The 14,285-nt window shown below is 42.2% G+C and overlaps 1 protein-coding gene and 1 long non-coding RNA gene across 2 annotated transcripts in view; one reads left to right on the top strand and one right to left on the bottom strand.

Annotated features, from left to right (window-relative positions):
• The window catches only part of mao (monoamine oxidase), a 38,644-nt gene that overhangs the window by 5,904 nt on the left and 18,455 nt on the right, over window positions 1–14,285 (top strand). The window contains exons 2-3 of the mRNA XM_034885886.1: window positions 12,675–12,769; window positions 13,208–13,345. Coding sequence (XP_034741777.1) covers window positions 12,675–12,769; window positions 13,208–13,345 — 233 coding nt within the window. The remainder of the gene's footprint in view (window positions 1–12,674; window positions 12,770–13,207; window positions 13,346–14,285) is intronic.
• Window positions 6,309–14,285, bottom strand: part of LOC117953150 — an 18,029-nt gene continuing 10,052 nt past the window's right edge. Inside the window, exons 2-3 of the long non-coding RNA XR_004658572.1 lie at window positions 12,455–12,459; window positions 6,309–6,491 (exon numbers count right to left, since the gene is read on the bottom strand). This is a non-coding gene — a long non-coding RNA (uncharacterized LOC117953150). The remainder of the gene's footprint in view (window positions 6,492–12,454; window positions 12,460–14,285) is intronic.

Genomic DNA, 14,285 nt, shown 5'->3' with positions numbered 1-14,285 from the left:
AAGCACACGTTTAGCTGATGGATGTTTGCACAAAACAATCTCCTCATCTGTCTGTGGTGGAGCACAATTGATATGGGAAATGCCAATATTAGGCATTTCCCAATTTATTGGTATCAGCATTTAAAATGGCCGATAATTTATAAAAGAAATTAAAATATTCATTCATCTAACTAATGTTAGGGAAATCTGTTTAGGTTTTGTAAAAATAAATAAATCTACATTTGCCGATTTCCGCGTATAGGATTTTTAAATAACCAAATATTTTTGTTGGTTATCTGCCTTAATAAATGTATCGGCCAGCCCGTGGGATCCGTTCCTGTTATCCTCTGTTTACCTGATGGTGGCGTTAAGCTTCATTTACCGTAGCCGCGGCGTTCCCGCCATGAGATGACGTCCCCACGGCTGTCGTTTCCACGTTCAGGACACAGGGAGTCAAACGTGTGTTCAGACGTAGACACCACACCGGGAGGAGAAGAAACCTCTTGCTGGAGAGGGTGGAAAAAATGAAAGATCGTTTTATTGAAGCTAAAAGAAAATGGCTTCATGTGAAGCGTGTTCTTTACAGTGTTACAGGCAGACAGGGAAGAGATATTTCTATTATTTTAGACCTGTACTTTACTTTATACCCAGAGCTGGCATGTAGTATGTTGAAGTACACCATGATGTTGTGTGTGTGTGTTCATAGGGAGAGGTTTGCTGCAACATTAAAGACGGGACATAGCTGGTAGGAGGTGTGTGTGTTCAGTCAAAAGGTCACGAACCGGAGGAGGAGAGGAAGACGACATAACACAAATTCCTCCCTTCCTTGGGTGCTTAAAGCGCCCTCCACACCCTCTGAGTGTACAGAGGAGGACGCACAGAGGGAAGTAAACAGGGACTGAACTTTTAAGGGTTAAAAGTTCAGTCCCTGTTTACTTCCCTCTGTGCGTCCTCCTCTGTACACTCAGGGGTTGTCCACGTTTTCAACTTTTTTCAACATCTTGCGCTTTATTGTTAGTTTTTTCAACTTACTGTGGCATCAGTTTTTTCTTCTTTTTTAAGTTGTTTTTTCTCCTTTTGTGTTGCTTTTTTCAACATAGTCTTCTACGTTTTTGACCCTTTTCCCCAACATTTTTGTCATTTTTACATTTGACGCTTTATTGCCCCCCCCATGCGAGTTTTACACTTATTCCTAGTATTCATGGACACTAACCTTACTTTTTAGGTTGGAAAAGCTAAAATATGCCATGGAATTGAAGAAAACACCCCAGTTGTAATGAAAGTAGTGTACTGATCCTTCCTTTTACCTGAGAAGACCATTAAATGGAACCATCGGCTGTATGCACGATTAAAGTATTGCTTTTTTAAATGGAGTTTGGTTTTCCTGTGATTTTAGTCCATTTTTGTCTTCAACTAAACATAATCCACCAAGAGTGAATTATTCAACATTTTTAGAAAGCAGCAGGCAGTTTTACTTTTGAAAGTAAGATCCGTCTCCATGCTAACACCCAGAGACAGACGTATACTCTCCTGTCTGCTCTTTCCCACATCTGTCTGTCTGATTTCTAAGGTTTTGGGTAATTGCTTGTCAATATTGCTCCTCGGTTTGTTGCACCTAAACAGCCAATCAGTGTCTCCGTGCTGAGGACATGAGACGGGGTAAATTCGATTGCCGTGTGTCTCGTAAACATCTCCTCCTCTGGATCGATGTGGAGCCTTTCACGGCCCCGATTCAAGTGTCTCATATGTCACTCAGCTGGTATAGGATTTGTTTGTTTGTTCCTGTGAAAATAACCGAGGCGCAGAAGGTTTCAACAGACAGTTTTTAACTTCATAACATCATGCAGAATCCTTTCAGAGCACAGATGGTTTGTTGAGACGTGTGTGTGTTTTATTTTACATTTAGCTGTGATGGAGAGCAAAATGTCTTTTCTCCTAAAGAACAGGCTTTATTTACACGTGAGGCTCTCAGACGCACACACACACACACACACACACACACACACACAAACCCGCCAAGTGGTTCCAACTTAACAATAACTGTTGTCAAGGAAACGGTATCTCCCCCTTTCTATTTTTCAGCACAGAGTGTGAGTGTGAGTGTGAGTGGTTGTGTGAGAGTGTGCCTGTGTGTGTGTGACTGTGAGTGTGCCTGTGTGAGTGTGCCTGTGTGTGTGGTTGTGTGAGAGTGAGAGTGAGAGTGTGCCTGTGTGTGTGTGACTGTGAGTGTATGTGTGTGTGTGAGTGTGCCTGTGTGTGTGAGTGTGCCTGTGTGTGAGCGTGTGTGTGTGGTTGTGTGAGAGTGTGCCTGTGTGCCTGTGTGTGTGTGTGACTGTGAGTGTGCCTGTGTGAGTGTGCCTGTGAGAGTGAGAGTGAGAGTGTGCCTGTGTGTGTGTGACTGTGAGTGTATGTGTGTGTGTGCCTGTGTGAGTGTGCCTGTGTGTGTGTGAGTGTGCCTGTGTGTGAGCGTGTGTGTGTGGTTGTGTGAGAGTGTGCCTGTGTGAGTGTGAGTGTGCCTGTGTGTGTGAGTGTGCCTGTGTGTGTGAGTGTGCCTGTGTGTGTGTGTGTGTGTTGTTGTGTGAGAGTGTGCCTGTGTGTGTGTGTGTGTGTGTGTGTGTGTGTGTGTGTGTGTGTGTGTGTGTGTGTGGTTGAGTGAGAGTGTGCCTGTGTGTGTGAGTGAGCGTGTGTGTGATAGGGTGACCAGACGTCCTTGGTTTCCGGGGACAGTCCCCGATTTTGGCGACCTGTCCCCGGCTGGTCCTGTCCCCGGAAATGTCCCCGGTTTTCACTGTGACCGACAGACCCGAAATTGGAATGAAAGAAAGAAAATACTGACCAAACGTAGCCGATGGTCGCACACCCAACACCCGCAGGCTGAAGGCAGCCAGAGCCAGCGGTGCTCAGAGAGGTTTTAGAAGCCGTGTTTTACGATGCTAAAATCTCTGATTACTTACATGGAGTCTGGTGGGTGTAGCGAACGCAATTTCGCGGACTTTTAAGTTTTAAAAAGGATCTTATCTTTAACAGAAAGGTCCTTAGAAATCATTTCCATAATGTTGTCAGACACATATTAATCTGAGTCTGTTAGCAGCAAAACGAGCACTTTATGAACGTAAATACAAGCTGGACAATTATCCTATTAACTCACGCTGCATCTTGTTTCTCTGCTAGCGATTGCAGCGATCTCGTTTAATACTGCATCAATGTCCAAGGAAAATATGTCCTCAATAGTTTTTATTGTATCTGATTCTCAAGGAGCTGTTGCAGAAACAAGCCCTGAGCAATAAAGCAAAAGCTGTCAGTAGTTCAGTACATTACATTATGAAATATTGAAACTTTCTATGTTGAAATATTAAGACCTTCAATCTTGAAATATTAGGACTATTAAGACTTTCTATTTTGAAATATTAGTAATTTTTATCTTGAAGTATTAAGACTTTCTATCTTGAAACATTCCCCTCTGAGGTGTAGTGGAGTGGAGTAGGAAGTAGCAGCAGGGGGGGTCTAGGATCAGACCTTGGGGGGGCTCAGCCCCTAATGAGAACACCTCTAGCTCTAGTGTCCCCGTTTTAAGTTTTACAAAAGTAAAAACATAACGTATTTTGGAGGTTAATACGCTTCTGAGCTGAAAATGTCCCCGGATTTTGTCTGAGAAATCTGGTTACCTTAGTGTGTGAGTGTGCCTGTGTGTGTGTGTGTGTGTGTGTGTGTGTGTGTGTGTGTGTGGCTGTGTGTGTATGTGTGAGTGTGCCTGTGTGAGTGTGCCTGTGTGTGTGTGTGTGTGTGTGTGTGTGTGTGTGTGTGTGAGTGTGTTTGGCTGTGTGTGTGCACAGCATAGCATTGCCTACTCAAAATAATGCTCTCACTGACTGTCTAGCATCTTCACTTCAAAACATAAATAAGTGTTTCCCAAAGCTAGATAAGGAAATAGCCTCATGCACACAGTCAGCTTTATTTTGTTCCGTGACAAACGTTTCAGAGAGAGACGAGACAATTAGGTCATCCAGAGCCCTAAGGTGCTGGGGTGGAGAAGAGAGGCTCAGTGGTGGGAGAGAATCACAAGTGAAGGATAAACACACCTACATTATTCCCCTGCTGTCATACACTCAGTTTGTGTGCTCGTTCTTTGTGTATTTTTTAGCTTCAGATACTGGTCATGATGCAGAAGGGACTGCCTCCAAAAGTGGTAATGCTGAAATAAAACCATGTTAATTAAAGGGTAACTTCATTGTTTTTCAACCTCAAACCCTAGTTTACCATATTTGTGTGTCTAAGTGACTAATGGAACAATATTCCGGACATTGGTCCAGTATTTAGTGTGATTGCTACCAAGATGATGTAGAGGTGAAATAAGCTGCAATGTAACGTAGTAAATGTTTGTCTTTCCACTGACAGGCTCAAATTATTATTCTAAGTGTCTGACAACACTACGGAAAGGAGCCCTACAGAGATAAACCTTTTTGTTAATGACTAAGATTGTTTTTTGTTTAACATGAAACAGGCCCGAGATCGCCATCGCTAAACCCACCAGACTCCATTTAAAAACCAGGGACTGTATCATCGGAAAATACACTTCATTCAGAGTTGACAGAAACAACATAAAAATTATCAAAAGCCGTCTTGGTTCATCTTATTACTTTTCAAACAATCACCACTCTGGTCTTGTAAAAATAAACTCTTAATTCACCCATTTACATGTGGAGATATGCACGCAACAAGTACTAATTATTTACATGGAGTCTGGTGGAGATATGCTGGCTCTATACACGCTAAAAGTAGTGATTATTTACATGGAGTTTGGTGGAGATATGCTGCTCTATACACAGTAAAAGTACTATTTATTTACATGGAGTCTGGTGGAGATATGCTGCTCTATACACACTAAAAATACTAATTATTTAAATGGAGTCTGGTGGGTTTGGCGATGGCCATTTTCTGAGCTTTTCTTGGTTAAACAAAAAGGATTTTAGTCCTTAACCAAAAGGTCTATTGCTGTAGGAATGCTTTCGATAATGTGGTCAGACATTCAGAATAATAATCTGAGTTTGTCAGTGGCAAAAACGCCAACTAACGGTGAACATTTGCCCTACAAGTTAACAGCTCGGTTTCCGACTGGTGGTTACAGCGGTCTGTATCTGAAGCGGTCTGTATCTACAGCCGTCTGTCTGTTCACATTTCATTCAGGAGAGACTTGGGTTTGCAGTGAACATGATGTTTTTTAGGTCTGGTACTGTTGACTCTTGTTTATTGTTTTCCAAAAGATGTTAACCTGAAGTAGAAGTACGTGACTTTAGCCCCTTGTTGGTGACCTCCGTCTTCTGGACGTATCGACTGGGAGACTCCAAAGCGTATATCGCCCCCATCCGTTCAGGAGGAGATGCAGCACCAATGAGGAGATGCAGCACCAATGCTAACACTAGCATCGTCGCTAACTGTGCCTACGGTGCTTCATAAAAATGGGCGTCAGTGTTTTGTAATCTTAGAACCAGAAGGTATCGGTAGCATCTGTTCTCGTGACATCCCTCCATGAGAGAAACACATTTGGGTGTCTATTATTTATTTAGTAATAGTAATTTTTACACGCAGAAAGGTTTGTACAAACTAATGCGGTAGAAATTGATTAAACGCACTTCTACGGAAATGAAAAAGATGGAAAAGATATAAACAGACAAACAAAGGAGCTCCATTAGCAGGTCAGTGAACTCTCCGTCTGCCTCCCGCTCGGTGCACACATCGTGTTTTGCTGCGGTTTCAGTTTACTCTCTTTCTTTCTGCACACGCTTTCTTCTTCCTTTTTGCAACCATGTGTCCCATGCACACTGCGGAGATGTACGGCCCAATCGGACTCACTTGTCATATCCCCTCCCTTCTCCTGTGTGATCCCTCCTTAAATCCATCCGCACAAAGGAGGGAGATGCCCTGCTGAATGTAGACCAGCTGCACATGACAGGAAGACTGCTCTTCAAGGCGGTCGTGTCTGTTTGATAAATATCAAGCCGTGTCTTTAGGTGCAGAAAGCCTCTAACAGCAGAGGAAATCTAGCTCTGAGAGAGGAGAGGATCCTCTCTGTTATTCTCCGTGGTTTCCACCAGAGACTAGCTGACCTGTTATCCCCGCATTTGAATCTCTTCAGGCACAGTTTTCGTGGCTGGGGGTAGAATAGAAAAAACTTAACAACTTAAAGGGATAGTTCTGATTTTTATTTTTAAATGGGGTTATATGAGGTATTTAGTCAGTTTATTTACATACAGTAATTCACGGCTGAAATACGCTATATTCAGAATATTTTTAGCGCTTCACTTCGCTGTGAGACAGCTTTTTACGACGGAGAACTGACGCCTTTAGCTCTGGTCTCTTCAAAGCCACCAGACTCCTTTGACAAAAACAGACATTTTACCTCGCAGAACAAGGGAGTTGCTGCTCCACCTCTGCCTCCATCGCTTAGTTAGTTTGTGTTAGCGTGTGACTTTATTGTTTTAAACGGTTAGGAACCATTAAAACTAACAACCAAACTATCCGATGGAGGCAGCGGTGGAGCAGCAACTCTGTTCTTCTGAAAGGTTAAATGTCTGTTTCTGTCAAAAGGAGTCTTTGGCTGTCAAAGTGGCTTTGAAGAGAGCAGCGATAACGGCTTCAGTTCCTTGTCGTCACGGGCTGCCTGACAGCAAGGTGAAGCGCGGAAAATTCTCTAAATTTAGCATCTGCTTAAACTTGTATAGTTTTTTTTTTTTAGGTGTTTCAAATGTGTTTAGCTGCCCCTACAGCAGGACCTACCTTAGCTTCCAAGCTACAACCACACTGAACACACATCTCAACTATCCCTTTTAAGGTTATTTAAACCTTGCAGACGCACCCACTGCACATGTCTGTGGGAGTGGTTGTGAGTGTGTGTGTGTAATGAGGCTTTACAGCACAGCAGCAAGAGGAACAAGCGCAGAGGCATGCAGGACTGCAGATGTTTGCCCAGTGTTTTTCCCTCTTTATATACAGAGTCCATGGGGGAAAAAAACAGATAAATACAATAAATATTAGTTTTGTTTGTTTGATTATTACTGATACACGTTTTCATATTTCCTTAATTGAAATTCCTATGCGTCTAATGTGTAAAATCTCAAATTTTTCTTTGTCTTTTTGCTGCTCTTTCTGCCTCCCTGCTGCATGAGTTGAATTTCAATCGGCCCCTCTGTTCTCCTCTCAGCTGAAGTTCAGTTCGGGATAGCTTGTTGATTTTTCCAGCTGTGCAACTCATTCCTCTTCTTCATTTCATGGTGCGGGGGATGAAGATAAACAAGAGAGGGAAAGCTCAGTGTGAATCCTTTTCAAGTAATAAAAAGCTTTATATTGATCTATTAGTCCTGAAGAAGTTCTTTTATTTTTTTTAATTTTATTTTATAAAAATGATGTCTCCAGTAAGACAAAGAAGCTTTCTGATCAAAGCAAAATCAACAGGATGTTACTTGTTTGCAATGATTGCTGTAGGCATAAACAAGGATGCACACAGATGCTCTTTGTTTTCCAAGACAGAGACTGACCTTTGGAGCTGAGTGCAGGTAATAGCATCAATTTAGAAGATTTGTAAGCTTTCTCTGGTCCGAGCTAATGCTTTCGACAAAGCCTGGAACACTGTGTGTGTGTGTGTGTGTGTGTGTGTGTGTGTGTGTGTGTGTGTGTGTGTGTGTGTGTGTGTGTGTGTGTGTGTGTGTGTGTGTGTGTGTGTGTGTGGAGAAGGCGGAAGTTGGGTAATACAGGACAAACTGTTTGAACTAACATAAACCTCGCTAGCTTCAACGGAGCTTAGCAGGATTTGGACGGGGGTGAAGATGGGGCGGTAAGAAGGAAAACAGAGACAGAGATGAGGGTAGCTCTGAGGCTTCACAGTACATGGAGGGAATGTTTTTAATGTTTTTGGTTACTGCCCTAAAGCGTCATCCACACGTACATGTTTTTTGTTTTTTTAACTTAGCATTTTATCTGCGTTTTCGCCTTTCGTCCACACAAACCGCATGTTACGTCAATAAAACCGGATCTCGTTCCAGGCTGAAGAGGTTCAGAAACTCAGAATGTCGCTGGTGTCTTTGATTTTTGGGCTTAAACTTCAGAGTACGCACCGTTATCTCCCTTGTGAAGCGTCACAGAAGAGGCAACATGTTGTGTAACGGTGTTAAAGATGTTCCAATACCATTTATTTATTTACTGATTCCGATACCTTACCGATATATATCGTCCAATACTGAGTACCGATCCGATAACAGTGTGTTCAAAATATATAAATCTTGAAAACAAGGCAGTCTACTGTATTTAACCGTGTTTTCCCAGCTCAGTAAGTTAAAAATATTGCAAATTTGGGCTACCATATTTTTGTTTTATCAGAGATTCTTCCGTTGATGTGTAGGCTCCCAGGATGCATTTCCAATCTCAGAGACGTCTAAACGAGCTAAAGATCACACTGTTGACACAAATTGCAGTTTAAACCTACTTACTTTTTAATTTAGGATAAATTCAGCCACAAGTTTGCTTGTGACCGGCTTTTTTTTTGCCTAGCAACATCACCTGTGGCTCATGGGTATTGTGGTTTTAGGAGTACATCTACCATGCCATGATGGAGGTGCGTGGGTATAGGGAGACACACGACAAGGGATCGTCTTTACGAACTTTACTTGCTCCGGTACCAGGTTAGTTTACAATCACAGCCGATGTTGTTGGATGATACCCTGCGTTGTTTTGGCCTCCAGCTCACACACAGACTGCGTTTTAGCGTCTCAATGCAGGGAGACGTGAGTGCCGTACAACTAGTAGAACCAGTCTCGCGATGCTAAATGTTATCTAGATTAGCTGCGTTGCATTTACTGACTAACACTTAGCTCGGAAGAATTAACACAAAGTACAAGACTAGGTTTATAGGCTTATGAACAGCTTAAAGTGCGTTACACTATAATACCTAATAAAAAACATTAGACCTACACATTAAGGAGTAACACACACTATTAGAGAAGGACAAGAAAATGAAATCCCGCCTGTATTGGTCCCTGACCAGTCTGCCTTCAATGTCATCTGGGAATATCGCTGCATTGTCCCCCTTAATCTCCGGAGCGCGTCCTGTATAAACCTGAAGCTGAGACCACGGACGCCACGCTGCTCATCTCTACTTCTACAGAGAGAGTGGACACTGAAGTGATGCACCTTTCTGTCGGCAGACAGCGGCCACACACCAGGCAGCAGGGTGGTGTTGCTAAAAACTCGCAATGTAAAACTATTTTCAGACCGGCCGTAGCGGCCTCGAAACACTGCCGGCCCCCCTGGAAAAGTCCTGACTCTCCCGATTGGGTGCCAGTGCAACCATTTCTAAACATCTATAGCTGCTATAGTATAGTACTATATACTAACTGCTATAGTAGGGTTTAAAATCAAACTCGTGACAACAATAGTGACAAGCAATGCAGGTTAATAAAAATAAAGCAGGAGACAACGGAATAACTGTTAAACACGTTTATTTCGGATCAGAGCGGCAGCTGATTTAACACATCAGGCTCCAGGATTAATTTTAATTTTAATATTAAAGTTACTTGGAACATTGAAGAAAAAAAAAATTTAATTCCTCCCACTTATCTTCCAATATTCGTGTTGGCCATCACTCCTGCGCTTGTGGCGAAAATACCTGCAATGGAAGAGTGGAAGCTGCAAATTAATTAATATCCCAATCCCATATGCATGTTATGCTTCGGTGTCCACATACTTGTGGCCATAGAGTGTATCAAATTAGCAATGCCTTGTAAGTAACCACTCATATAAATCCTTGTTTCTAGTTTCTGTGTTTTTAACGTCTGCTGCACTGACATAGCCCGGCGCTGCTGAGCCATATGCTGCCTGCTAATCCTCTGCATGCCTAAGTGCATTTACGTTATGTCTTATTGAATTAAAGTTATGGCACGGATTGCCTGAGGTCAGTGTGTGAAAAGCTGTTTTCTGCCACAGTCTCTGGACAATAAGTCAGTGAATGTGGAAGTCGTGCTCTGCCCAGGGCTGCTCGATTGTGGGGGGAAATTATTTCAGTCAATATTTAAATCACAATAATTTAACATGATTACTCACTGACCTCTGGAAAGATGTTGCCATTATTGAACTTAAAAAAAACAGGGTGAAAAGTTAAATTTGTCTACAGTAAAAAAGTATTTGCCTTAAAGTTCCCATATTATGAAACTTGGGATTTGGGGGGTTATTTTGTGTCTCTGGTGCTTCCACAGACATACAAACTTAGAAAAAAACTATCCATGGTGTTTTGAGTGAGCTCTGGTTTTTGAATGTCCTCTGCCTTCTAGCTCCTTCTCAATGGCAGAACACTGCTCCAACAGCCACTAGTTGACCATAATCTCCAAAAGAACTACTTCCTGTCCCTGTTCTGCAGGTATTCCCCAAGTGTCCCTGGTCTAGAAGAAGTCTTCCAGCTAATCCTGCCTTGTACTGACCAAATCTGGAGAAAGAGTTATCTAGCTGATGTGATCTTACCGAGCTACTGAGCATGTGCAGCTCCCGACAAAGATAGTATAGAAGTGAGGTGTCTCACTCTGGAGATAAAACAGAGACCTAAACACACAGGGTGAAAAGAGGAGCTGCAGCAATGTGCACTACAACACAAATATGGTGTTTTTTTGAAAATGAATCCATGGAAACCTATTCTGGTACAACCTCAAAATACAATTATGAACCTGAAAATGAGCAGAAGATGGGCGCTTTAATACTTTTCCTATTTAAACTTAACTTTTTCATTCGGAACACAAGAGAAAATACAAGAGTTTTTCTCGATTATTTTGTTTTTGTGATCAAAATTTTGATTAACTGCTCTGCTCTGCTCTTTTCTCTCTCTCTCTCTCTCTCTCTCTCTCTCTCTCTCTCTCTCTCTCTCTCTCTCTCTCTCTCTCTCTCTCTCTCTCTCTCTCTCTCTCTCTCTCTCTCTCTCTCTCTCTCTCTCTCTCTCTCTGCTCATATGATCAGCAGGTCAGCTGGCTTGTGATGTGTTGAGGAAGTGTTTCTCCCTGCAGAGATTTCCCCCTCCCCCCTGCTCTCTTATCTTGCCAATGGCTCTGTCAATATCCAGCCAAGTCATTCGAAAGGCAAATGTTAGGAACTTAATCCCTAACCTAATCCCTTTTTCAAGACAGAGCTGTGTACAAGCACACAACTTAACTTTGAATTCATGACCGAGGGCGCTGACTCGCAAAAGAGAAACACGGGTTGTTTTTATGCATAACTCCAAATTGATCTGAATCTTTCCAGTCAGTTGGTATTTTCAAAACAATCCCCTTCATTCATCTATTCAGTCTGACAGTTACCGGACCAAAGACGAGGAAAGTGTTGCACTGAGCCTTTCTGCCATGAAGTTAAACAGACCTGGTTCACTTCTGTGTTGCTTAACTGTGAGAACACTTCAGAGGGAGTAGCACCTCAACGACCGTCATACGTATGTTACATCATACACCCGCACATGATAATCATGCACAATTACTAACTTGCCTATGTGTAGGAGGGTATGCATGATATATTGACTCAATATTGTTATTGCGATATCAAGCAATATTATATCGGAAGTGTTGTGATAAGTTTTTTTTTGTGGAGCGATGAGTATTTTTGTAAACGAGCCGGCACTCTGGGCTTACTAAGAAAGAGAAAGGTTGACATTTCATTATTACAGGAGACACGTTTACTGCAGGTGGACGTCGGCTGTTCAGCCAATAGATTCTGTCATACAATTGCATCCTCATCATTGTTGTCAAACAGAATCTCCCACTTAAAGTGTTGTCCTCTTGGTCAGATGATACAGGAAGGATTGTGATCTCCAAAACAGAATGAGGTGCCAGAAAAATTGCATTTGTGTCAGCTCACGGGCCTAATGTTTTGAAATGCCTAATTTCTATAATACGCTCACCAATCAAATGCTGGAGTTAACAGACTGTTCTGTTATTGTTTGTGCAGACTTCATTGCTGTGTGGGACCCAAATATTGATCAGTCGAAGGCCATTAGGGACCAGGCTCAGGCTACAAATGCTCTGAAGTCACGGGCCAGCAGCTTGGGCCTTGTAGATATTTGGCGTACAGTTAATTCCACCTGTAAGGATTATTCCTTTTTCTCAGGTAGACATAAATCCTTTTCCAGAATAGAGTTTGTCTTTGCATCCCCTCAGTTATTTCATTCAATTAATAAAGCGGTGTTACTCCCAACGGCATTGTCTGACCATGAAGGGGTCCTTTGCAGCTCCACAACTGGCCCATTGTCTCAACGTGCAGTTAGATGGAGCTTTAATACTTCTTTACTGAAAAGTGAATCCTTGATCACTCGGTTTATTGCAGAATTCCAGATATTTGCTGAAATGAATGTTGGCTCTGTAGAAGACCCCAGGATACTGTGGGACGCAATTAAAGGTTTAATTAGGAGCAATACCATCCTATTCTGCTCTAAAATTCTGCTCCAAAGCTTCGTCACTGAAGCTGCAAAACCTTGAAGCTGAGTTCACCAGATTAGACTCACTGTTACAAACTAATTTTTCTGACCGGGTAAGCTTTAGAAAGATCATTAGTCAAGAAGGAAATAAACAACATCCTGGAACAGAAATCTGAATTCCTCATCCATGCAACAAGACATAAAGGCTTCAAGAAGCTTGGGAATGAACTGAGAACTTCTTCTGCTCTCTGTCTTTCTGCAGGTTTGAGTGCAGCCAAGCTGTTGAAAGCCAACGGGCTGAGTCCTGTAGTCCTGGAGGCCAGGGATCGGGTCGGTGGTCGCACCTTCACCGTGAGGGTAAGACCAGCAGAGGGAAACGTCTGCATATGCTTAACGAGAAAGTTAGAAAATAATAGGGATAGTAATAAATGTGTGTATATGTTTTACGTGGAAATGGCGCTCGCACCTTAAAGCAAGGCCATTTTATTTATTTAACGCTATTTATCAATTCAAATTTATTCCCAGGTGAGATAAATACAACAAAAAATATACGTTAAAGGAATATTAAAAATGTCAAGTAAAAGAAAAAATGCAAAAAATAACTCAAATAGTTAGAGATAATGAAAATAAGCTATTTAAAAGAAATTTAATTTAAAAGAGTAAAAACAAAGCAAATAAATAGAGATTAAAATAGTTATGTAATGAATTTTAATTCAAAGCCACACTAAACAATGGTAGCTTTATTTGTTTCATGTTTTAATGTGTTTTTTTCCTGTCTTTTTTTTTTCTTTTCAGAATAAGGAGACAAAGTGGGTCGACCTGGGCGGAGCTTACATCGGACCAACTCAGAACCGCATCCTCCGATTGGCCAAAGAGTACGGCATTCAGACCTACAAGGTCAACGAGCAGGAGAGCCTGGTGCATTACGTCAACGTGAGTTTCCCAGCAAATAATAATCTACTCTGTGCTATGGCCGGTGTTAAATGTGTCCAAAATAACTCAATTAACAGATCTAGATCATTCAGTTTGATTTCTGCAGTGACTGTTATAAAAGTCTTGCATGAGGTTCACTAGTTGTGGGTTTACATTTATAACTAGGAAATACTTCATACCAGAACTATGCATATAACCACATACCTTCTACAAAGGTACCTTAGATACGTTCCTCTTCTTGTCAGCCACACTGGTTTCAAATCCCAGACCTCCAGGCTGGTTTTATTTCGTGGTGTCACAGGTATCCCCAGACCTCCCCAAAAAACTAAAGAAAAAACAGGTACAGTATATACAACAATCTCAGAGTTTCCCTTAAGCCGAGGGTGCCGGTGGCAGTAGCTCTGTCCGTAGGGAGTTGCGTTGGGAACCGGAGGGTCGCAGGTTCAAGTCCCAGTACGGACCAAAGTACAGAGTTTGGATTGGTAACTGGAGAGATGCCAGTTCACCTCCTGCTGGCTGCTTTCAGGGGCTCTTGAGCAAGGCACTGTACCCCCCTATCTCCTCTCAGGGTGCTGATCCAGCACTGGCAGCCCACTCACTCTGACATCTCTTCATTTGTGTGTGTGTGTGTGTGTTTGTGTATTTCAGGCTTCATGTGTGTGGAGATTTATAACAACATTTCCCCACTGGGGATCAATAAACAGTTTACATTATTAGCATGTTATTATTTTGCCCGAGGGCCTTAAGTTTGAGACATGCACTTTACGCTCTAACTTCCCAACAACAACTACCCACAGACAGCCTGTCATACGTTTATTGAATCAATCTCATGTGCTCAGTGTTGTTACTCTGACTGATTGATGCATGGCAGATGAGCTGTACTATCTGCTACTATCTAAGATGCAGCTTCTCATGGCCTCTGATCACCAGCTACATGTAA

This window comes from Etheostoma cragini, chromosome 11, assembly GCF_013103735.1.
Source record: "Etheostoma cragini isolate CJK2018 chromosome 11, CSU_Ecrag_1.0, whole genome shotgun sequence".
NCBI lineage: Eukaryota > Metazoa > Chordata > Actinopteri > Perciformes > Percidae > Etheostoma > Etheostoma cragini.
This window is presented reverse-complemented; position numbering and strand designations above follow the sequence as displayed.